The sequence below is a fragment of the Acipenser ruthenus genome, chromosome 7, assembly GCF_902713425.1.
Source record: "Acipenser ruthenus chromosome 7, fAciRut3.2 maternal haplotype, whole genome shotgun sequence".
Lineage (NCBI taxonomy): Eukaryota > Metazoa > Chordata > Actinopteri > Acipenseriformes > Acipenseridae > Acipenser > Acipenser ruthenus.
In genome coordinates this window covers 17,309,792-17,336,910 of record NC_081195.1, presented here as the reverse complement: position 1 = coordinate 17,336,910, position 27,119 = coordinate 17,309,792, and the positions used below count along the sequence as shown (strand labels likewise).

General features: G+C 36.0%; 1 protein-coding gene across 2 annotated transcripts in view; it reads left to right on the top strand.

Annotated features, from left to right (window-relative positions):
- The window catches only part of LOC117415444 (probable JmjC domain-containing histone demethylation protein 2C), a 123,940-nt gene continuing 96,821 nt past the window's right edge, over positions 1–27,119 (top strand). The window contains exon 1 of one of the 2 annotated variants that reach the window (XM_059026498.1): positions 1–530. In XM_059026498.1, the coding sequence (XP_058882481.1) occupies positions 375–530 (156 nt within the window). In that variant the 5' untranslated portion in view covers positions 1–374. The remainder of the gene's footprint in view (positions 531–27,119) is intronic. The other variant, XM_034025798.3, reaches the window with a different exon arrangement.

The following is a 27,119-nucleotide window of genomic DNA, read 5'->3' as shown; positions in this document are numbered from 1 at the left end:
ACTAGTACTAGTAGTAGTCGTAGTCGTAGTCGTAGTAGGAGCTGTCTCTCCGTGAGAATGAATGCGTGTCTGGCGAATGGAGAAGTCTGATCGCTGCGGTGTTGTGCGGTGTTGTGCCTCAGCAGGGCGGAGGGATACCAGTTGTACGCTAGCAGTGATCGGCTCCTGTGTTCAGTTTCACGGAGCGAAGAGTTGATTGTGTGCGGGAGGAGACTGAAAGAAATTTAAATCCCCCGGGTTGTGCGCGACACGCAAAAGATATAATAACAGTTCTTTTTTGTTTCTTATTTCAAACCCGTTTCAGTTAGAAAATGTCCGACCGGTAGGGCGCTGCTGCTGAAGTTTTGTGGGGGTCTTTTTCTCTTTTGTGGGCTATGGCGGTGGAAGCGCGGCCGGAGCTGGTCGGGAAACGGTTCCTGTGTGTAAGCGGAGAGGAGCTGCCGGAGCTCGGGGAGATCGGGCGCTGGGGATGGAGAGCCGGGGTTATCCGAGCTGTGACCCACCGGGACAACGACAACCCAGAGTTGACGGTAAGATATGGGTGCTATCCCACATACTGTCTTTATTTTCAGACTTTATGGAAAAGCTTGGAAAACATTGCAAGATAGTCTCAGGCTGTGTGTTTGTATGCTGCACATTTCTAGGGTTACTTGTCATGTGTATGTTATACTGCCCTGCTGTGTATAGGATTCAGTGTTTTGCATGGTCGTTGCGTCTTTTTTCCTGATATAGAAAAGAGTCGATGGTATTTTTCTCGCTTTTGGCAGTTCTCGGTTGCTAATTCATTTTGTTTGTGATTTGTATTTTAGACACAGCTTAATGTTCAACGCAGCCAAAACCTGACGTATTATCAAATTCTAAAACCTATCAAATAGAGCTGAGGCAATGCTCTATACCAAGCAAAAATATATGAAATACATATTCCAGTTATAAGCTGTACGCTGCAGTACGCCTGGTGCTCGTAAGAACGCATACATATTTACATTTCAGTTAGTTTATCTTTACTAATAAGCTAAATAAAAAAGCAGCATAGTATTAATGTAAATGGTGTAGTTTAATGCAGCATTGGCTTGTGTTAAAACAAAACGTTGATCGTACGCGTGTGTCAATCAGACAGGCAAGTTTTGGCTTAAACAATTTTTTTTAAACAATAGATGAATAGAGGATTAAATTACTTTTGACTTAAGCTTTTTTTTGTTTTGCTTACACAAGACATCGAAACATGAGTTCATAAACTCGACCTGCTTGTTGAAGGGGAAATCACGTTAATTAAATATTTTTATAACTGGGTTGTAATAATTAATTCCAATTAAAATAAACGTCATGCAGATCTGTATGAATCACTATCTGGAGGTAGTGATATTAACTGGCATTGGACGGAGAGCATTCCAGCTGTCAACAATGTCACTGGGAATATAGGGGCGGTGTATGCTTATTAATAATAAACATGAGTTTATTAAGTAATAGCGGTACACAACACAGCATGATATTACTGAAGTTGTATTTCTTTTTATAAACCAGCAGAACACAGTTCTTACATTTTATATTTATTATTCTAAATGCACCCCCTCAAATGCAATTGGATGCAATTTTTTTCATGTAAACATTTTTTGTATATAGGTATTTCCCCCACATACCAACAACGAGTTTTTAATATTTGTTTTTCCCGGTAAAGCCTTTATACACTTATTTTGTAAATCTTTGCTGTAGTACATGTATTTTTCTTGTCATGTGACTTGGAAGACAAAGGAAAATCTCTAGGAATTACGTATTACATATATATATATATATATATTTTTTTTAAATTGGTAATAATAATTTGACCTTTAAAATACATTTAAATAATCCATCCTGTTTTCACATTCAGTCGGATGTGTAGAATATTTGCTTAGAATTTAATTATTTGCTGTCGATAACCAACTAAGAACTCGAATCCTGCTGTGTGTTTGTTTTAATTTGCTACTGGATTTTAACACAGTTTATTGCAAAGAACCCATTATAAAATACAAATTGTTCTCAACATATGCAAATGACTTCTAACAATATTATGAAAAAATATATTTAATTTTAGAATAAGTACTTGTAGTGACAAGTTTTCTTCAGTTCACATAGTTTATCTGTTCATTAAAGTCAATAAAAACCGTATAAGTTAATAATTAATAACATATTTGCTGGTAGCTGGCACCCCTACCTCTTCGTTCCTTTTGAATTGATGTAGTTGTATTTATTTTACAGCTTAGGTGTGGGTTCGTTTGTTTTTAGGGAGGTCTCTTCAGGGCATCAATACTAATGCTGTATGCTGAAAAGATGAACTGAGATTATGGAGGAATTGTACATGCAGAAATTGCATACTTGCTGTTTGACATATAACCCATACATACTGTATTGTAAGAAGCTGTTTGGGGTCTAGAACAAAGAAGATGACATTTGACATTTAGCACATATTACATTTTCCTAGTCATATGTTTTAACAAAACACTTTTTCTCCTGTTATGCTTTTTAAGGAAAGCTTTGTAACCCATTTGAATTTTTAATATCAATATCATTTTGACATTCCTCCGTACCCTTTGCAAAGTATGCTTTGTAGAAATGCCAAAAAAACAATTTTTGCCTCAGAAACAAGCAGTATGTGCACCATGTACTTGGACTGTGTCATTGGCTTGTCTTTATTGGAAAAAGGAGTTATAAAAAATGAGCTCTGGATATTTTCAAGATAAAATGTTTGGGTTGGTTGAATTTGACAGAGTGTGGGGGGAAAATGACATGGCTTCTGGCATGGTGATTGCCACACATCTATTTCTATGCTCCCTTGTGGGATTACTGTTTTCCTTTTCCTATAATGTAGCAAGACATAATTTATTCTCATTAGTGTTTGTGGGCTGTGCTAGTAGGGTTTACCCAACATGCTAATGTTACAGTAGCTGTTTTTATTTTACAATTACCAATAATGCAATTTGTTTGCCCACGAAGAAGAAATACAAAATAATTAGTCTACATCTGCAACTCGGTTTAATAAATGGATCCCAATGCAGTTCGTTTTCAGTGTTTATGTTATTAGATTCTAACAGTGATGAAATAGTCTGTCTAGGTTTTCAGAGCGTCTTATGAAGAGTGCTCTGGTCAGAATATTTTTAAAAGAGAAATATCCAAACAAAACATTTTATACAAGAACATACACATTTTTGAATAATTTGTACATTTTCAGGGTAGCAATGGCTTTAAGTGCAGTGTAATAAAAGGAGAAGAAAAAACCCAACAACAACAAAAAAAAAAGAAACTAACTACAGTGAAAATAACTGATTTGTGGCTTAACAAAACAGCATGTAACATGAAACTCAGATGTTCATTCCAGTTTCCCTTCCCTTCCCCCTCCTCCTCTGTAACATAGTCTAGCCTATAGTGTTACCATTACTGTATGTGGAATAAACCAAATGTTGTATTGTCTGCTGACTGAATGATGTCATTGTCATGTTTCATCCATATCTTAAGACTAGATACTGAAATTAAGCTGTTGGCAATTATAAACTTAAGGAGCACAATAAATCTTGAGACATGCTTTTAAGACCTGTAAAATACACTGTTAAAATATGTGCAGATTCAAACCCCAGTTTATATAGCACATACACTTACTTGTTTACCAGCCTTAAGAAAAAAAAGAGTAAACAAGGTCCTGGGTAAATAATGCATACTCGAGGTTCTTGTTTTTCTTACCACAGGGCAGAAATCCTTGACCTAATTACCAAAAAAAAAAAAAGCTATATGTTTGCCACACTGTTTGTAAGGCACTCCCCAAGCTATATATTGTTAAATCAATTTGGAAGTATTAAAATACATCATACTGTAGAATAGAAAAAAAAACATTATAGCTGATTTGGGCTAATGCACAATGAACAGCAATCAGATAGGGTAAATTAATTTTGGTTTTTCTAATCAACTTAGTAGTTAACCTTTTATTGCAACAAATACACAAATTGCAGTCCCATTCACCAATTTATTTTAGTATCAATTTGTAAAGCACTGCAGTGGTTGATTTAAAATTGGTTGTCTGCTTGCGAGCCAGGGTATCCTTGAGAAATGTTCTGGTTAGAAAACCGAAATGAAATGGCATTCTACAGGAATGCCTTTTATTAAAACCCCTCAGCTTTGCTTAGTCTGTAGCTTAGAACTGCGAGGCACTGTCTTATTTTTATCCTTGTTTTAAATTTTATGCAGTCACATCAGTTTTGTTTCAAAGTACATTAGAAGAAGCTACCAAAAAGGCCTCTGTGCAAAATACAAGCTGCAAGGCTTGCATTCTAGTACCGTATACAGTAGCCTATTATAAAATTTGTACCGCTGAATAACATCCAAGACTTGTATTATTCACCAACGACAGACGGCTCCCCATTAATTACTGGCATTTAGCGTTTACTTTAAATATGATTTATAGTATATGTTCATTAAAACTTTAAAACCTGAATAGTTGTCCAATAACTTTGGCTGGGGAGCAATCAACATACGATAGCAAATAGAACACAAGTCTATTAACACAACTGTCAATCTGTGTTTGTATCAAATCTAATGTAATGATTTGTGTAGCCTACAGTGTATGTGTGTGTGTGTGTGTGTCCTGTTTCTTCTGATTCTGCGTGATAATCAGGTAGCCTCCTCCTTTGTCAGGTTCATGATGAACTACCTGCAGGACAGCCAGCATCTCAAAGATTGTTTTCAGTGGCATTTTATGTACTGTGTCCATTGTTGGGTTCTGAATTTTTCCACTTTAGTGTTTTCTGGTGTTAAGCAGTTTTAAAAATAAAAATACTCTTTAAAGAAAACAGACCCTTATGTAACCTCACCTTTTAGAATGGGTCATATTAAGGTCCAGGTTACAACATTGTTTAGACAGCATTGCATGATTGTAAAAAGTTAATTGAATCCAAGGCACCTACTTTGTACAAATGCATGGACTGTTTGTGCTTTTCAATTTAATTAATTAATTAATTAATTATTTTTTTAAATTTAGTAGTCGGCAGTTGATTTTTGCCCCATTTTTCTCCCAATTTGAAAAAGTCAATTGTATTATTTTAGGCTCAGCTCACCGCTGCCACCCCTACGCTGACTCAGGAGCGGCGAAGACGAATACACGCTGTTCTCCGAAACGTGTGCCGTCAGCCGACAGCTTTTTTTTTTTTTCACTCTGCAGGCCTGCCATGCAGCCACCTCAGAGTACGCGGTGAGCCGAGGACACCCTGGCCGATCTAAGCCCTCCCCATCCGGGCAATGCTCGGCCAATTGTGTGCCACCCCTTGGGAGCTCTCGTCCATGGTTGGCAGTGGAATAGCCTGGACTCGAAATGGTGACCTCAAGGTTATAGGGCGCATCCTGCACTCCATGCGGAGCACCTTTACCGGATGCGCCACTCGGGATCCCCCCTTTTAAAATTCTTTAAGAATGCATGAGTCTGTTTTCTTTTTAGCACAACACTGCGGAAAACTATAAAACCCAGCATGCTTTACATAGCCCAGTTTAATTAACTGAACCGATACCTGGAGTCTTATTTCTTCCCCCATGGAATTGCAATCAATGCAAATACTATTGAAGATAGTACTTGTGTCGGATAAAGGTAGATGTAGTTATTTTTATTTGTGTATCTGAATATTTTCCTAAACAGACTTTGTTTAGTAATGGTGCTATGGTAAAGTGTCAGGATAGGTATACAGTATAATCAGTGGTACTCAACTCTGGCCCTCGAGATCTATTCCAGTCCTGGTCTTTATTCCAGGCAGGTCCTAAATTAGTTAATTGCCTCTTAACAGCTTCAATTAACTACACTAGAACCTGCTTGGAGTAAAAACCTGGACTGGTTTAGATCTCGAGGACCAGAGTTGATACCACTGCAGTATATAATAAGTCCATGCAGTAAATAAACTTTGCTTTTACTTGCTTTATGTTGTGGATACTGTAGAAAAAGAGAAATCTAATATGACATATCAATTAGGGTATACATGTTTAAATTATTTATTTTATTTCAATTAATATACAAACTATAAATTAATCTACTGTATTATTTTGTAAAAAGGTTAATCAGCTGTCTTGGGGATTCACAATTTTGATCATGGCCCATCAGCAAAGAATTGGCATTACTAAAGAGGCAATTAATTAATTTTCCTGAAACTGAAATGCACTTCAGCTGTGTATCAAACTCAAAGTATTGGGTTGGTACTTTATACTAATGTTTTGTTTTCATCTTTCAGTGGGACTGGTTTAAAAGCGTTTATTTGTTGAAAAAAATCCTGAATGTGGACCATGATAAACTGATCAGACTACAATTCTACCCTACTGATGGGAATGGTTGTACTGCCTGGACACATGTAGAGACAGTGATTTTCTGTGAATTAATTTTCATTATTAGCAAACCTAATACCTTCAACTGATACCAAGTCGTAAACTTAAAATAAATAACATGTTTTTTAACATTTCAAATAAAAACTAAAATCACTGCCTTTACTCCTGCATTTGGGTTTGAGTGTACATCCTTGGACATGAATATACATTAAAATTAGTTTTACAATCTAAATGAGAGCTTGTACAGTATGTTGCAGAGAATACATAAGTTACTCTTTTGTGAAAAGTTATTGGAGGTGTGTTTTTGTGACTTTTTGCTGAATCAGTACTTCCTATTATGTTTATTTTTCTACACTTGCTGCCATCAGTAGCTCAATGTCGTCATGCAAAGTCAAGTAAAACTAACATTGGATCCTGATTAGGGTCAACATGGGTCACTCTTTGTTTTTACGATTTTGGGTTATTGTGTCTTTTACAGAATTTTTTGTTTGTGTTATCTCTCAGGTACAGTAAGGTGTACAGTGGCTCCTTGTAATTTTACTGTATGACTTGCGCTTAAATCATGACTTTGAAAACTGAGTTAGTCTATCCAGTTTTCTGTTAACATGGTCTAACCGGGAATTAACCAGGTTTGTAAAATAACGAAGGAGTAGGCCTACTGTATTCTCTAGTCTTATATGCAAAGTAGTAACCCATAGAAACACACATACTGTTTTATAGGATTTGCATTTTAGTAAATGTTAATACTGCCTTTAATTTAAAACTACAGCCTACAGTACATAAATGTAACTTAAATCGTGACTTGAGTTTCACTTTAAAAGGAAAAAAAAGGCTGCATGGCTGAAGAATTGGTGGGATTTAAGGAATCTTACCATGTAACTGTTTCAGATCTTTTTCTTGTATGAATGTTCTTATTTTCCAAGCTTTTGGTAAAATTAGTATGTACACATCTGGAAAGCAAATGAATGTGAGGTTTGTTTTGTCTTTTGTATTGGTTGTCATGGCTTGCAAGTAGTTTGGCAGGTTCTTAAAGATCTGTGTTGTTATGCCTGAGGCGAAGATAGCAACCCTGCTGAGTGGGAAAACGTGTTGTCGCTACACCACACCTCGAAAGCCTGGACTCCAGGGGGGATGTGTACATGCTTGGGAGGCCTAACTAGTTCTTAAGAGTGATTTCAGAATAGATACTGGAACTTTTATAATTGATTTACATAAGCAGAAAGCGTATATAAGAGTGTGAAACAAACAGTAGAATAGAAAGAAACTAATCCTTTGCAATGTTATTTTCTTAGTACAGTTAATTTCACAACCATGAACATAAGACATGTTTTAAAACAATTTTATAGGCTACTTACAGTACTCTTGTTGAAAATATTTTGCATGGGAGTTACCAGTAAAGTCCTATCAATAAAAAAAACCCATTTCATTTAAGGAACAAAACAAATAATAGCAAGAGCATGCCTACTGTATTTGACTTACAAAGTGATATAATTTGCTTTCAACAAATGTCAATTCTTAAAAGAACCTAAAATGTAACTAGTTTACAAGTCTTGGAATTGATATTCACAGTTAAATTTGACCCTACTGTGAAGTATTGTAGGACGTCGCTGGTGCTTGTATCAATACATTTAACATTCATGTTAATAAATAAAAAGCTTTGATTGCTTCAGTTTAATTTTCAGTGATGGTCCCAGGCTAAGAAGTCATTTAAAATAATTAAGTGTGTTTAAAGATTAATAGATTTTTCCATTATATGTGTTGTTTTTTAGTATACTTTTCTGAAGTAGAAATTTCTCATATCCGTTCAAAAATAAAATGTAGGCTACATGTCTGTAAAGTGTCTAACCCACGAATGTCACGGATATTGTAAGTCACTCATTCAGAAGCACAAAAATGTGTTCATAGTTGAACAGACATTAATAGGGAATTGCATTCATGTTGAAATTTATGTAAATTGATTTTTCACAAGCATTTCTGCAGGCTTAATATGCGATGTGCTGAAGGTTATCGGCCTCAGGGTAAGTCGATCTGTAACATGAGTTTTCGTTCAAATTTAGGGCAAGATTCCTTTCTTATGTGAAATAGTATTCTTTGTTTAGAACTTCTTGTGGTATTGGGAGTGTTGTATGGCTCCATTGATTGGTTCCATACAGTGGAAACATGACCTTTAACAGATGTTTGAGGCGCTGCCAACACGCAGCGTGATCAGCAGACGAGACAGCTTTTTCCTTGTAATGTCGATGAAGAACTGCATATCTGAAACAAGATGCCAAAAATTCAAACATTTACGTATTTAAACGAGCAAATGCTGCTGTTGCTTCTTCTTCGAGGCAGCTATCTAGACATAAACATCGTTGTTGGGGAACATATTCTGATTTATTCTTATGCAAATATCACTTCTCTAACGCTTAAATGATCATAAAGCATCACAGCAGGGTTTGCATGACAATGTGCTTTAATTTATGGTTCTAGGAAACATTACAAGGTTCCTTCATTAAATAAAATGCCTGTCTGGGTTCCTCTGGGGAAGAAAATGCTTCTGGTCTCAATTGAGAACATAATGCATTTACTGTATTGATTGAAAAGGCTTGTTTACATTTTATTTATTTATTTATTTTTATTCTCTGTGAGCCATTGGTGATTATAATTAAGCAGTTTCTGTGCAGTTTAAAAGAAAGTCAGGTGGACTTCAATTAAATCCTATAATGAAATAGGCTATACCAATGAAGCAACAAGGTTAACTGCAGATATGCCTTCTAGACTGAAGCTACTGTTACGCTGTATTTAATGTCTTATCCAGAAGTATAGTGAGAAATTGCTTAATCTGTGTGTTCAGCTTCTTCCATAAAAAAAAAACAACTTTATCCTTTACTTCACAGCATTAACACTTTCAACACTGCAGACCTACAGTACACGTATAGGCCTACTGTAGTTATTTCTTTATTCAAAAGTTACTTCATACTGAGAGTTTAGTTTAAAGATTTTAAAACAAAATGTTAAGTTTGAAATCACATCTGGTGTGTTAAGCTTTAGTGCAGGATGTTGTTCATTTCTGGTCCCAGCTTAAAGGGATGGATCTAGCTTGGTTACCCAGTTGTGGGATTTTGGAATGAACACTGCAAGCACTATTTTCTCAGAACTTGCTCGTGAGACTTCAGGAAGGGGCAGAGCAATCTGTTTAATTGACAATACAAGCAGTTGCTTTGCTGCACATGAAGATGTTTCTGTGTTGGTTGGTTTGAGGGATGCTTGTAGGTTTTAAAAGTAATGGGAAAGTGAAAAAATAATAAAACAAGTATCAAGTATGATTTCAAAATTCTTGGAAAAGGAAAGCATATTCCATGGTATTTGTAAAATGTATAGTTCAGTGTTCATGCTTACAAAATATTTAACAATATAGCTCATTGTGATGCAGATAATTATTCTTATTTGAAGCATGTACAGTAGCAGAGATAATGGACCAGGGGAACATTTAAGTGTCCTGAACTGAAGGCATTTCTTTGAGTGTAGGCATTTGTACTGTATTGTATTTTGATGCATTAAACTTACAAGAGTTGAGTTTCAAGATTATAAAGAGGCCTCGGGGCATCTATCGTAGAATTGTGACCACTCTCTGATGGTCCACAAGGCTTAATTTTAATGACGATGATATGCTGATGAAGACATTTTTTAAAAAATATTTTTTCCTTTAGAATTTTATTGTTGACCTCTATAATCAGCCCTGGAACAAACATGGGTTTTTCATTTTCAGTTTTTTTTTCCATGAAATGTGTGTGTTGGCTGTACATTTAGGTTTTGCCAAAAGCTCATGATTGGCAGAGTTGTCCTTTTCAAGCCAGCTTGCAGTAGCTTTGGAATCTTGTAATGGATCCTTGTTACTTTCAGATAGGTGTCAATAATTGAGAAAATCTGGGAATAAAACTTTACACCCTTGTAACTTGCTGTTGCATGCTAATGCTGCATGCATACTTAAAATGTGTACCTTGAATTAATAAAATAAAGAATTGTGTGTACTGTTATTCATTTAAATATGTAATACTGTAATCACTTTACAATATATTTTTTAAACTTACAGATGTGGAGTTTTATACTTTTAAACAATATTTACCCAATGGAAGCTAGTCTTCTTTTAACCCTATTCCATCCTTTTAAACTGACTCCATAAGCAATGGGGCCCAGAATTACATTTTGTGTGGGAAGTTTTAGATTATTTGTTCTGTTAAGCTCTTTCTACTCTAGAAAAAATAAATCCACTCAAAACGGCAGACTGCTGGTGCCGACTAGAGAAAAATATCCACCGTTTAAACAAAACATCATAATTAATACACAGAAGTCAGTCTACAATTTTTTTAATTTTGTAAGTGCTAGTTCTATAGGTGTTGGGCACTAGGATTCTATGATATTACTGTAGTCTCCTGATTTGCTAATATACTGAATGCAGTAGAGTGTGGTTGCGTAGTTACAATGTACTGATGTTACTTTTTTGCTTTTTATTTATTTATTTATTTATTTATTTATTTATTTATTTATTATTATTATTATTATTATTATTATTATTATTATTATTATTATTATTATTATTATTATTATTATTATTATTATCTTAAAGTAGAACAGGTGCTACTGTAGTCTGACATATTTCTATTTAAGAATAAGTAGAGACCCACAGTTAAATCCTTTGTTTCACGGCAAAGCTACACTGAACAAAAATAAACGCAACATGCAACAATTTCAAAAATTTTACTGAGTTACAGTTCATATAAGGAAATCAGTCAATTGAAATAAATTTATTAGGCCCTAATCTATGGATTTCACATGACTGGGAATACAGATATGCATCTGTTGGTCACAGATACCTTAAAAAAAAAAAAGGTAGGGGCGTGGATCAGAAACCTGGTGTGACCACCATTTGCCTCATGCAGCGCGACACATCTCCTTCACATAGAGTTGATCAGCCTGTTCATTGTGGCCTGTGGAATGTTGTCCCACTCCTCTTCAATGGCTGTGCGAAGTTGCTGGATATTGATGGGAACTGGAACACGCTGTCGTACACGTCGATCCAGAGCATCCCAAACATGCTCAATGGGTGACATGTCTGGTGAGTATGCAGGCCGTGGAAGAACTGGTCATTTTCAGCTTCCAGGAATTGTGTACAGATCCTTGCGATATGGGGCCGTGCATTATCATGCTGAAACATGAGGTGATGGCGGCGGATGAATGGCACGACAATGGGCCTCGGGATCTCGTCACGGTATCTGTGTGCATTCAAATTGCCATCGATAAAATGCAATTGTGTTCGTTGTCCGTAGCTTATGCCTGCCCATACCATAACCCCACCGCCACCATGGGGAACTCTGTTCACAACGTTGACATCAGCAAACAGCTCGCACACACGACGCCATACACGCTGTCTGCCATCTGCCCGGTACAGTTGAAACCTGGATTAATCCGTAAAGAGCACACTTCTCCAGCGTGCCAGTGGCCATCGAAGGTGAGCATTTGCCCACTGAAGTCAGTTAGGACGCCGAACTGCAGTCAGGTCAAGACCCTGGTGAGGACGATGAGCACGCAGATGAGCTTCCCTGAGACGGTTTCTGACAGTTTGTGCAGAAATTCTTCGGTTGTGCAAACCCACAGTTTCATCAGCTGTTCGAGTGGCTTTCAGACGATCCCGCAGGTGAAGAAGCCAGATGTGGAGGTCCTGGGCTGGCGTGGTTACACGTCGTCTGCGGTTGTGAGGCCGGTTTGACGTACTGCCAAATTCTCTAAAACAACGTTGGAGACGGCTTATGATAGAGAAATGAACATTCAATTCTCTGGCAACAGCTCTGGTGGACATTCCTGCAGTCAGCATGCCAGTTGCACTCTCCCTCAAAACTTGAGACATCTGTGGCATTGTGTTGTGTGACAAAACTGCACATTTTTTTGGTGGCCTTTTATTGTCCCCAGCACAAGGTGCACCTGTGTAATGATCATGCTGTTTAATCAGCTTCTTGATATGCCACCCCTGTCAGGTGGATGGATTATCTTGGCAAAGGAGAAATGCTCACTAACAGGGATGTAAACAAATTTGTGTGCAAAATTTAAGAGAAATAAGCTTTTTGTGCGTATGGACCATTTCTGGGATCTTTTATTTCAGCTCATGAAACATGGGACCAACACTTTACATGTTGCATTTTATATTTTTGTTCAGTGTAGTTTGGATGATGTACCCTTTTTTTTTTTTTAAATGATGATAAATTTGGGGGAACTCAAACCCACTCATCAACTCTACTTTATTTTAAAAAGTAGAAATTAACTTTCCATTCCGAGTGCATTTGTTTGTTTTTCTTGTAGGTTGGCCCGAGGACTTTTAGGAGAGATGTGTCTCCTATCAAAAGCTTTAAAAATCTTGCTGGATTTTATACTTGGCATTGGGTTATATACTAACATATGGAAGGATATATTGAAATAACTGAAACAGTGCCTGCCAGGTACTTGTACAACACACCAGTGTTCTCATCAGCGCTGTTGAGCTTAACGGAAAAATGACGCTGTATTCAGGCCATTTTCAGTTTGCGTAACGGCCAAAAAATAATAATAATCCTTGTTGATTTATTCCTTTTATGTGATAAATGGGTTTGCTTAAAATACTTGTTAAAGCTCTCAATACTCTTCAATGGGTTGGTTGTGACAGCATGTTCTTTAGTTTTGTGTGTAATGTATGCGACACAGAGATGAGATTGACCTTCGCTGAACTTTATTAGCACATTCCCCCCCGGTTGACAGATGAGACTAGATCCTGGGTGCGCCCCTGATACACAGCTCTGTAACAACCAACACCACTGCAGATCTTTATTATTATACCATAACTACGTTCCCTCTAAGACTTTCATTTAGTTAGCCACTGTGGCTAAAGTAACTTAACATTTTTATAGCCACACTGGAAAAACTTTAGCCACTTAACAATACTATAAACAAGTTATAAACATACTGTTTTAGCAAGGCAAAAAGACTTGTTTTATTTGAAAACACATAGATATTTAAATGCCAGACCCTACCATTTACAATACACATAAATATTATATTTAAATTGCACTATAACTCTGATTCCCATTTAATAAATGCCAAACTTAGTCCCACGTGAAAAAACGTCATTGCAGATTTCCTAAATTCTGAATAGGTTTGCAGAGATATTCATGTACTGCATAATCCTTTACATTATTTTGACTGATATGGTTTTCTTCCCACTACAGAACGGTAAAGCAAAATTGTGCCAGTAGACAGTGCTATTAGTGTATGTTAATATTAATGCCCCCCTGACCAACCACTGCTCTAGTTACACAAGATTGTAATAATGTGATTAATAATATTAGTAGGATTGTACAGCCACTACTGTGTTTAATTTTTTTTATCATGTTCTTTCACCACTGACTACTGACAGTAATATTGCACCGATTCTGACATTAAAAATCAATAAATCATAGTGAGATGAGTCCTTTTTTTTTTTTTTAAATAATAAATGTGTTTATTATTTTCTTAGATTATTACTCTTTCGAATCCACTCTGTTACTATTTCCAAAATCTATTTTAACACATTTTAAAGAAATAGCAAACAACAGAAAAACTTAGCTGTGATCTTGAAGCTGCGTGTTTCTGGCTTGCCGTCTGTGAAAATGTTCTTTCGGGACCAGAGGGTATGTTTGAAACCATGACTGCATCTCCTTGTGACTAGTATCATGGTCATATTTTAGTTGTGTGTACATGGGTGACTGGTATTCCTTGGGCTACATCTTTCGGAACATGATTCTGGTAATTGGTCTACAATTTGTTTTATAACATTTTTTTTTCATTTGGATACCATGTGGTTTTTTTTTTTTTTTTTTACAAGCAGCGCCGTCCACTTAATGTTTCTAATTAGAGCCTCTGTCCTCCCGCCAAACACAACGTTTGTGGCATGCATATATTATGTGATCAAGCTAAAGAGCTTTCATTGGGCAAAATGAAGTCAAACTAAACAGTCTATATTGACTCATCTACCAGCACACGTTGAATGTGCTGGCAGTCTTACACAAGTACATTTTTCAAAACCTTCGGGGAAAAATAGTTGAGCCACAAGGGAAAACGTTTCGCTTGTGGCGATGTGGTGAGCAGCTAGCGGGAACGTAGCATAACAAGCTGGGTTAAATAAATAAATCGTTCAGACGAAGAACAGTAATGTGTATTCCAAACAGTTTTGAGATATTCAATCTTTTTTATTTGAAGGTCTTTAGAAAAAAGTTCCACAATTTTACAATAATCCTTTTGTATTATAATGACTTCAGTTTCCCATAGATAGATTTTCTTATAGTATGTAGGTTTTAAAATATAAAATGTGGGACACAGTACATGTCAAGTTTTACTTGCGACAAGAAGAGAAAACGTTTGTTGTATATTCCTTAACTATGGAACAAAAGGGACAAACGGGTTTTCCATTTTATTCTTGCTAGCACACGTATGATCGTGTAAGTTACGTCTTTTAATGGTGCAACAACCATATATATCGGAACAACGACAACAAAAGCAAAACTCCAGTCACATGATCACAATAAAAAGAATATTTAAAATGTGAGATGATGCACGTTATTAGTATAGCTTTTTTTAGTAATCAAGAAGTAGCCTATATTATTTTTAACTACAAATAATACAATACAACTCACATGCAGAAACTACTACCATGCAGTAGGTAGGCTATGGTTGGGGGGGAAAAAAAAAAAAAAACAGTCGTGAATTAAAAAATGTTTAGAAAACTTAATATTTATGCTGTTTTTGAAAAGAATGAAAACGGCACTAATTATATCCACATAATCATAGGCCATTCTTGATGTTTTGAAAGGTAAAAACAAGTTCCTTAGTTGGACAGAAACAATAACATTATGGCACAAATCTAAAAAGTCATCCTATGACTCTGCATCTACCTACTGACAACCATAGATACAGAATATTATATATGCTGACAACTACTTTCACAAAGCGTAAGCATGTGCATGACTTCGCCGCTCCCACCCCCCTGCTCCTCCCACCACCACGCTGTGAAAAATTCCTGGTGGGAACCCTGCACATTTGCATATTTGATTTCAGATACAATCTGTTTAAAGGGAAATAAATGTGGATTACAGAGTATTGAATGCTGCTGTGAAATACCATAACATTTTTGCATAAAGTATAAGTAAATCCATCCTGTAGTACAGTAACTGTAGCCTTATCGATCTGGTTGCAGTTGCTGTGTTTCAATGGCAGCACAACTCTCCTGTCTTTCTAATCTAAAACTAGTATTGATATTTTTCATTCAAATAATATGCTTCCTACAGTCATTTTAGAAGAGGTTTATATATTGTTATTCACTGGCAGTACAGAATTGAATAACATTTTGGAGACTTTCTGTCCTTTTTTAGTATAACACATTAGGGTCCTGTTGCCTATTTAAATGAGTGGTTTTGTTCTAAATGTTTAATACAGTTATTTTTATTTTTACAGGTACAGTAAGTGATTACTATAGAGGACACCTAGTGTACAGGGAATGGAATAAGACATTCAGGTGCAGTTGGGTTGTGCTGTACTGTGAAAGGGAGCAGTTGTGACATTCTTTAAACCAAGCTACTGTAGCTTTTTTTGTATATCAAACTATACTGTAGCTGTCCCAAAGATTTGCACCAGACCTGTGGTTGGATGGATGTTCAGCTGAGGCTGTCATGCTTTGCTTCTGAGCCAAAAATAGGGAGACTTCATAAACACAGCCGTGTGAAAAATAAACTTCCAGTTTGGCAAGTGGCTGACTTAATTTTGTTATAATAACATTTTAAATGGGGGGAGGGGGGTGGTCGAGGGGGTTCAAAGCAGTGTACATTTGAGCTAGACTGCTGTATCAGCTTTTTTGTGTTTTCTGTTTGACACAGTACATGTTGTATATTACTGTATAGCTAGCTTATTTCCTTCCCAGATAAATTCCCAAGGACCTCCAACACTGAAAATGAATTTGGTTTATATAATGTAGCCTTGGGTACAGAAAACACACTTGTATCTAGGATCTCTTTTTTAGTTTAGTTTAAAAATGCACTTCTATAAATGTCAGACCAAATGTCAATCCCCGTGCTTCATGCAGAGAGACTTAGATGCAGTAGAGACAATAGGAAAGTAGTTAGATCGCTGTCCTCCTTTTTTAATTTATTTTTTATTTTTTATTTCAGATATCTTGGTCAGACTATTGTCAACTTATTTACCTGCATGAAGCATCACTTAACATGATTATATCCATCACACCACATGAAAGACTCACTTAAATATCTATCCCATGGCTTTGGAATAGTATAAGCAGCAAATGGAAGGTTTAAGGTTATTCTGTATGTACTTGAAGACGTGTAGCTTATCATTGTCAATGGCACTAAAGCAGTATTGTTTACACTCGGAAGTCTGCATTATTCTGTCATTGCATTACTCGGAATAGTGCTGACAATACATATAATTAGGCCTTCTGTTTTTCCGGTTTTATTAATTGTATTTTTTGGTGCTTATTTTGAGCTATTTTCGAGTTTTATGTAAATCTTTTTTTTCTGGGCTTTCGTTTTTGATATACTGTATGAAATTAGTGTTTTCGGTTACTTTCCAAAATGCTTGAGTTTTTTTTTTTTTTGTCAAAATATGTATAGTAAGCCGACAGTACTTGCACACTTAAGTTGTACCTTCTTTCCATTGCTGTCTTCCACAATGAAATCCCGATGGTCACGGGCACATTCTTCTGGGGTTTTTGTGTGTAGGCATTTTTATACATTTCGCCACAATTCTGTTTTAAATCCTCGTATCTTAACTGTAATACAGCTTTAAATCCTGCTAACAAGCCTCCATCCTGATTTGTAATCTCGTTTGAAGTCTTGCAAGCAGCAGAGTCTCCAATAGAAATGTAGGAATGTGCTGTCACTCAGTAGTTGGGGCGGGTTTAAAGTATTCAGAACGAATCAATGATAGATACAAGTCAGGAAGGCGTGAATAGATTAGATTAACCATTTCCACAGTTTTTACGGTGTTTTCCAGTGTTTATTGGCTATCCACCGATTTAATTTTTTTGTATTGGGAGAGGGTTTTATCGGTTAAAACCGAAAATCAGAAGCCCACATATAATATACACACAGTATGCAGCTGACATATTGGAGCTTAGATTTTGATTAACTTGAGTTTATTATTTCCTCTGCTCAGCTGTCTAGAGTAGACCCTAGACTTATTTTTCAGGATTTCTTAAAACATTGTCTTTTGTCTGAAACGATTAGGCCATATTGGAGGGGGAAAAAAAAAGGTTATTTTGTAGAACTAACAATTATATTTTATTTTATTGTAGCCTTGTTTTGTGTCTTTTTAGGTACACATCCAGTGAGTGAATTAGCTGTATATTTTTTTTAAACCTACTAAATCGTTCCAAAACTGAACTGCTTGACTGTTAAAATTTCAGTGGATGATAACACTAAGCCCCAGAGAGTATGAAAGGCCGTCACTTGTAAAAATATACACTTACTCATTGGCCCCAGGCAAAAAACTATTCTTTCAGGGGTAGGTTAAGGGAGGCCACAAACCATAACATATTTTGAACATAACTGAATAGTGTCTGATCCCTTTTTTCTGATACTGATAACATTAACAACTCAATTGTGATTACGCATAACTGGGTGTTGATAAAAAAAGTTAATTTAAAACATTCTGATTACAGGCATACTGTAGTGTAGACCTTCATTTGTTTTTATTTTTTTGGTTTAATCTTGATAAAGTGACATCGACTGTGTATTATTTACCTGTTACAACTTTATATTGCTCTGATATATTACATCTGTTAAATTATTAATTTAAAATCTGTTTTGTATCTCAGTATTCAGAGTACACTTCCAAGGCATTTTACATTGTAAGGATACTGTGCAATGTAGTAAACATGATGATAATAATGTGCAAACTTAGATTAAAACACACTTTTATGTTTTCAGCAACATGACAATTAAAGGCTCTTGGATTTGTCAGGTGGGCAGTGAGAAATAGAGCAGGTTTCTGTTTTCAGCACCTTGTTAAGCAACTTTCTAGTATACACTAGCAACTTTTGTTGTAGAATGTTGCTCAACAACATTAGTCGGTGTGAGTGTATACTGGCCTTGGTGGCTTGATCGTCAACTTGTCTTGTGGTTACTAGTTATCTGTTGTGCTTTTAGCTCAAAGTTAAGAGCTGAGTTTCAGAAGTAGGTCAAGTGAGGTAAAGGCAAGACTGGACAAGCACACACAGACCTCTCTAAATGAACAGTACTGGAGGAGAACACTGAGCCTGAGGGACATCTGGATTTAAAACTATTCTTGACTGCAAGGTTTTTGCGCCTCTTTTTTTTTTTTTTTTTTTTTTAATTAGAAAAGCAATGCATGTTGAAAAATGCTATTGTTGCTGGTTTCAGATAATGCACAATACAAATGTCATTATGATACAGAAATAAGACTGTGCCTAATATTGGTGTGTTCTGTGTCTAAATGTTATGACACTGACAGCTGTTTTTAAATGTTGGCAGGACTGTTGGTTCTTATGCCAGGAACTTGGACAGTTGGGTGAACAAGTTGTGTTTAGTTCTGTGAGTTTATGCTTGTTCATTTCTTTCCAGCAGAGGAAGGTTTGCTGTTAAAGGTCTGTCTGTAAGGAGGCTTACAGAGGCTTAGCTCTTGCTTTTATAAAATAAATAAATAAAAATAAATGAATACCACGGGAACTAGAGCCTTGCAAGCAAAACAGGGTGTTTATTCTTAAACAAATAAAGTATGGTAAGTCATGAAGTGTTCTGAAACTGCTTTGAAGTGAAGTTCTGCTGATATGATTCTAGGGTTGAGAAGTGAGTGTGTACAGTATGTGTGTTTTTTATAAATATGGATTGGCTAACCCACAGAGGACAGGGTGTGGAAGAGAGCCACTCCTAGTACCTGTACCAGCCTGTTCTATCATATACAGATCAGTTGTCAGGCTATCATCTGTCTTCACAGAGCCCTTGGTATTTTGTATGGAATTAAATTAACACAACAATATCTCTTACCCAGAAACTTAAGCATTTTATTTATGATTTGACATATTGAGAATAATTAACAAAGGGGTTTTCATTTAATGTTCAAGTCTAAATTATCCCAGGTAATGTTTATTGAAATTGCCTGACCTGAATGATATAAATACATACATGCTAGTTATTACACAGTGTAACAATTTTTTATTATTTTTTTTGGTTCCTTGGTAGTAAGTGTTATTTCCTAATTGCTTATGCCTCAAAAGTATAGACAATGCTATTATTCCCCACAAACTTTGCTTTTGTGACCAGGACAGTGATATTTTGAAATTTACCTATTTTCCAGGACATTCCAGATAGATTCAGTGCTGAGTAAACTTGGAGTAACTTACAGAACTTTCTAGAACTTTCCAGTAATATAAATAGTAGTATAATACAGGGGCCTTAAGCCCACCAGTTCAGTTAGTTCCAGCTGCCTAAGTGGATACATATCTGCATTTTTCTGAGATGGCATCAAGAGGCTGCAAGCATCCGGCAGATGCATTTTGAGACTTCAAAATGGTGGCATTCCTGATGGGTCTCCAAGGCGGTTTTACCAAGTTTCCCTGCTATCTTTGCCTTTGGGACAGCAGGGACACCAAGGCGCACTACCACAGGCGGGACTGGCCACAGCGGACCGAGTTCTCTGTGGGGAGGAACAACGTCAAGTGGGAGCCACTGGTGGACCCCCGGAAGGTGCTGATGCCATCACTGCACATGAAATTGGGTCTTATGAAACCATTTGTCAGAGCTCTAGATAAGGAGTCGGCAGCCTTCAAGTGCCTTCAAGACTTCTTCCCTAAGCTGTCTGAGGCAAAGGTCAAAGCCGGTGTCTTCGTCTGACCACAGATAAAGAAGATCCTGGAGTGCAATGAATTCCCTAAGAAGCTCACTAGTAAGGAGAAAGCAGCTTGGAACAGCTTTGTCGCAGTGGTTCGGGGCTTCCTGGGCAATCACAAGGCCGAAAACTATGTGGAGCTGGTTGAGACTCTGGTGAATAACTACGGCACAATGGGCTGTAGGATGTCCCTCAAAGTCCATATCCTTGATGCTCATCTTGAGAAATTCAAGGAGAACATGGGAGCGTACTCGCAGGAGCAAGGCGAGCGCTTCCACCAGGATATACTTGACTTTGAACACCGCTACCAAGGACAGTATAACGAGAACATGATGGGAGACTACATTTGGGGGCTGATTCGTGAAAGTGATTTACAGTATAATCGTAAATCTCGAAAAACTACTCACTTCTAAATCTTTTGTAGTCATTTTTGTATTACTTTAGTATAAATACATGTTAATTTGGATTCATATGTTGTTTTCTTCTGATTTTATGTGAACGAAAAGACACAAATTTACCCGTTTTCTCATTGGAAATAGGTACATTTTAAAATATCACTGTCCTGGTCACAAAAGCAAAGTTTGTGGGGAATAATAGCCATTTTCTATACTTTTGAGGCATAAGCAATTAGGAAATAACACTTACTACCCAGGAACAAAAATTGTGTTACATAGTGTTATTATTATTACTCATGCTTCATTTTTTTGTAAAAACAATATATTGAAAATCAACATAGTGCATTTAAAAGTTGTCATGTATTGTGTGCTTGCTGTAATATGGCAAAAAGAGATCTTGACATTTCAGGTTATTTACTGAGGAAGAATATTGATTTAACTATATTGATTCTACAGTGGAGCATACAGTACATGTTTTGTGTTCTCAGTGCTCGAAGTAGCGACTGTTTTTTCAATTTAGGCACCTTCACACGACCACCTTTCAGCTGGACATTTCTTGAGTATATATATATATATATATATATATATATATATATATATATATATAATGTCAGAAGTTTACATACCCCAATGGAAATGTATAATTTCTAGAAATTTTTCAAACAAATAATTATAGGAAAAAGTTTTGCTTTTGTGGATGAGGAAAAAGTTACAAGAAATAGATGTCTACAATTCATTTATTTCATCAATTTTTTTGCAAAACTCCAAAAATGCTAATTCAAAAGTAGTCATACCCTGACAAGGAAAATTAAATTAATAGCTAGTTGAGGCACCTTTTAGCAATAATAACCTTAATAATAACATTAATAAACGATTAGGATATTTGTCAATGAGCTTTTGGCATGATTCTTTAGTGATTTTTGACCATTCTTCAACACAGAATTGTCCCAGTTCATTCAAATTCTGAGGACTTCTCTTGTGCACAGCCGCCTTCAACTCATACCAAAAATTCTCAATCGGATTTAGATCGAGACTTTGACTAGGCCATTCCAGAACCTTGATTTTATTCTTCTTTAACCATTCTAAAGTAGATTTTGATGTGTGCTTTGGATCGTTGTCGTGTTGGAACATCCAGTTGCTCTTTGAACCAAGTTTTGTAGCGGAGGGTTTCAGATTATTGGCCAATATCTTTTGGTATGCTATGGAATCAATTTTGCCATGTCTTGGAACTAAATTAGAGGAAATGGATGGCGCTCAGTTTTTGTATTTATTATTTTTTTTGTAGAAGGTTTTATTTTTTAATGGGAATAGGTAAAGTCAACGTGAATTGATTAACCATTTCCACAGTTTTTCTGGTGTTTATTGGCTATCCACTGATTTTCACCGAATGGGTCCATAAAAATAAAAGTGTTTGTTTTGCTTTCTTTTAAAAATAATAAGAAAAAAAGTTTTTTTCATGTCTGGAAAAATTCTGCTTTTAGATGCCAAGTATTGTGTGTATTAAGAAAAAAACATGCTTGTAGATGCACATTTCTGTTGTTTGTTACTTAAGCATCACTGCACTTAATGTAACTATTTAAATTAAGCGCATTAATAGGTGACCATATAGAAAAAATTGGAGCCTGCAGGCTCCAAAAATAAAAAAAAAGCTTACTTTGAGCACTGCTTATAGAAATGTGTTGCTGACAGTTCTCGTACTTTAATTAGTCAATAGATCATTTTAGGTTGACCAGATATTAGTTAATTGAATTATAGCACAGCCAGCTGTGGTTTATATTCTTCCATCATTTGTTTTTCCTGTTTTGTATAGTCACATGGTTTGGAATTCTAGGTAAAATAAAATAAATAATCCCTGCCAGCCACACAGCAGTCCTCAATTCATACTGTTTTCATGCATGATCAGGTTAATTCTGTTTTAGAACTGGCTCTGGAAGCATTTTTGTGCAGTGCTCTGAATGATAATGTGCACTGTAGTGAGTTCCCTGGGTAAGCATTGCTGGGGTCAAGGTCACACAGTTAGGCAACTGCTGATGCAGTCAAGTTAACAGTGAGTGGATGTTGTAAACAGAATCCACCTCAGACTGCCAGCACTTGATTAATAGCCTGTCTATGTGCTGCTCCCTAAACCACATGGAACATCAGAGACATACTCTACTCCACTGCAATGAAAACTCAAATGATATTTGAACATTTCTCTCAGTTGTGTATCCCCTGAGAATACATCATCTCAGGTTTAATCTTGGAGCTTCAGGTAGTTAATTCAAAACTGGATTTTACACAATCTTTTTACCTTTTAATTAAGGTGATTTTTAGTTCTAGTCTAAATAGTTAAATTACAGTTATCTTATGTGCATAGCACTGTTTTGATCAGGTTTTAGGTGGAGGATGTTATTTAAAATGTCATTTAATACTTCAGTTCAGTTGATGTTTACTGGAACATTAACTTTTTAAATGCTGTTTAAAAACAACCAAGTGACTCGGAGTATTAATATACATCTGTTGTTTAACAATGAAACATGACCTCTTTCTTAGGACGTTATTCCATGTTGATCCAAACAAACTCCCTAGCAATACAAAACTACAGCTTGTTTTTGTTTGCTCTTATTTTTGTTTCCAAATATTACAAGATATAGTGGCTGTTAAATGTCTTAATTATTTATTTGTTGTGGTGATTTACAGGGAATAAGGCTGACAAATGTCTCTGTAGTGTTCATTTGTAGAGCTACAGTTTTGCTCCTTTTTAATCTGGATTCTCAGATGTGGATGTTGCGAAATCTGCTTTACAGTAGTGGTGGGGGAAGTAGTAATAGGTAATTAGATTGCTTAATAGCATTTTTAGGAAATGTGCCACTACGTATAGATACATTTTATAAAAGTACTCAAAATGCTGGTTACTGAGTAGTGAATGTTTGTTATTTTAAAGACATTTTTAAGGTCAATCTGTTTCTTCGGTGTCTCTTTGCAAGTAGTTTCTTGTAGAAAATGGGGCAAAGTAGGAGCTGTACTGAATACTTATGTTCATGGTATGGTAATCCTATACTTGGTTTACATCTGTCACTGGTTCAATTCATGATTGATTGAAGAAGGGTGCCTATAAAGCCGTTCTTGTGGAGGTTTCCAATTACAAATGTGTGCCAAAAATGGCAATGCAGATTTTGACACTTTATTGAAACATTTGGCAAGCTGGAAATATTACATTTGTTCTTGTGTTGGCGTTAAAATACTGTTAGAAATAATGATTATTTGGTGAAAAACAAAGATTACAGCCTTTCATTTTGTAGTATGTAAAAAAAGTCATTAAAGGAGGACTGGCATTAAGTTATGGAGATTTGCCCTGAAAGAAATCTCGGTAAATTGATGCTAGTTTGAAAGTAAATGTTTTCATGAATTTGTATGCATTGGTCTAAGAATGACGGGCATATCATTTTTCACCAGAGGTGGTGCTGCAACAATAGGACAAAGTATATTTAGTGCCCTTGGGCACCCACTTTTACTTAAGTCAAGTTCAGTGTGTAAGGTTAGTTCATCAGGATTCTAGATATTACAGTACATTTTGTCTTAATTCCATTTAGTTTCTGTTTTCCTTACACAATGCAGCCGAATTGTGCAAAATGCATATATTGTATGGTTTTTTTCAGCAGCTTACAAAAAACTAAATCTCAGAATAGGAAAACAATACTGCTCCAAAATACCTTTGATCTCAATGTCAATATCTGAAATATGAATACAATCAATTAATTGTGTGTGGAGGTCAGCCAGAAGGTCAAAGCTCCCCATACAGGGTTGAGGATATTGCAAAGTTTTTGTTTTTTGATTAAAATTCAGTCTGTAAGTATTATAAAATGTTGATTTCCAGCCTCCCCAAGAAGCCCCATTTTACTATAGGTTGATCTTGTAAGCAGTCTGTACAATGAACTCTGCTCTTCCTTGAATACCCATATGGACAGCCATGTCATGTATGGAGATTATGAATAATACAATAGCCAAGACAGTAAGAGACCAAGGCTTTACTTCACGTGTGTGATGAGGTATAGCTTTAGTGTTTTTACACTTTAATTTATGGTGCTTAGAAAAAAGAAAAATGTGTTTCATTTGTATTTCACCAATTCGGCTGTAATAAAAAAAAGGGAAATAAGAAGAAACAAAAGTAATGGACGATGTGTTCCTTTGGTTAATGTTATGTACTGTATGTTATTACTAGATATGCTTGTTGAATTTATTATTTTTCTGGTATTGTAATTCAATCTGCATAGGTTTTGCGGGATGGGACCTGGGATGTTTAGTCTGTGGAAGCGTGCATTCTAGGTCCAAGCATCAATTTAATTATAATTGAAAATCCCAGCATGCATTTACATTTGTTATTACAGTCAGCACTCGCATATCCAACCCTATAAAATTTGGACTTCAGTGACTGTTAAATGAGTGTGACGCATATTGGATTATGTTTCCCCGTTTTTCAGGGAGCACAAAAAAGATACAATATCAAAAATGCATAGCTTAACCCTTTGCGGTCCATTTATTAAATGCGCGTCAGGCACGCCAGGTCTAATTTATTTTCACACGCGCAGTTAATTTAGACGCGCTGTTTAAAAGTATTTTTTTTCACAGTCAAACGGGTTTAAATGGCCCTGCATATCAACAAAGCACTCACTAGGCATCTCCAGCCCCGCCCCCACCCTTTCATTCGCTACAGCTTTCACCTATGTAAGAAATAAATAATAATAATAATAAGTCGTACATACCGATCAATCATCTCCTGATCACTCGTTTTATCACCAAACTCCTCAATAATGCGATCCAAGTCATTATTTTATTACTATAACATCTCATAAAAGCTCTGCAAATGTCCGTGTTCTCTGTGCACAGATTCACAGGCAGCCAGCTTGTTTAGTTACGACCACCCCGTTATCTGATACCAGGGCCATGTATGACTATTCATGAGATGCGCCTTATTTTTATTTTATTTTTTCGACTTTTCTCGGCTCCTGTCGTTCCCACTCGGCCATTTGAATGGTTTTCTTGACTTTTTCTGGAGAAAAAATGACTAAAACCCGTTTTTTGCGTTTCTATAATGATGTCGGACAGGGTCCGACAATGGACCTGATAGGAATAATTACAATGTCGGACCAGGTCCAACAATGGACCGCAAAGGGTTAAAGGACTGTGTTTTAAAATAAATAGGCTTCCATTTAGATGTACTGTATTGACTTTGGTACAGTACTATATTTTCAGCAGAAGTATTTTATTTCAGAACTATGATTCTGAAAATATCACTTGCCAAAAGAGAAGACACGTGGACTGCAATACGGTACATACTTTTATGTAAAAGTCTGTAAACTTCCCAGTTAATGACCCAACAGCAAAATTAAATCAAAATGTTACCCATGTGCAGAACTGCGTACCATGTAAAAGGTAATGCAATTTAGCAAAAGATTTAAATAAATAAATAAATAAATAAATAAAAAACAGTTTCCAGAATTAAAACAGTATCTAAAGTCAGTCTTCAAAATTGCAGAATATAGTGCTTGATAAGGCCCTAATGTCACAGTTCACTTGCAAATGAAAATACACAAAAACAACTAACGATCACAGATTAAAAAAAAATACCTCACAGTATCTAGAAGTGTTTAATGATTAACTGTTACATTACTGTAGCTTGTCTCTTCGCTTTGTTTTGGCTTCATTTTCATCAGGTGAAACTGGAGGAAGTATATATTCTGATGCTAAAGAGTGCAAATACTGCACATCTGTTATACATTGTTATGACCACATCATTAAAAAAAAAAAAACAATAAGGACAATCTTTGCCCTTGTTTTTTTAAAGAACTGTGTTGTCCTTTTGCATTTGCGCCGTAATTAGTCCTTTGTGGTTTTAGACATGTTTCTCATCCAGATAGAGACTCGTGATATATTAAGGTTTCACATTTAACAATGCATCAAAGCATACAGTGGCACTGAAACTTATTTTAATTTGTTAATACAAATTTAAAAAGTACTTTACCTTTCTTTTTTACTTACAGATGCAACTCGAAAAGTGTTTATAAAATTAAGTTCATACAGGACTTCCCCTAGGGCTTGCAGCCTCTCTGTCTCACATTGGATTTCGAACTGTTGAAGCTGGAACACATCGGGGAAGCTAATCGCTGTTTACCAGTGCTCTGCTTCTTAAATAACGCTTCAAGACGTCAGTTATCATTATTTAAGTTTGCCTGCATTCTTTCCAGCACATATTATTGCTTGATTGATCTCTGAAAAAAATTGTTAGCTTGTTTTGGTATATCAACTGTTCTTGTGTTGTGACCTTAATTAACTTCTTCTAAATTAGTTTTTTATGACGACATTAAATGGCTTTTCACACTACTTGCAATGTTTTTAGCTCTGCATTGCCACTGCAAAGACCAAAAAGCAAAAATCAGAATATAACGTTCATTGCAAAGCTGATCACCTTGAATCTAAGTCACCAATTTTGCTGATGAGTGAGCTTCTTAGCCTAGCGGTAAA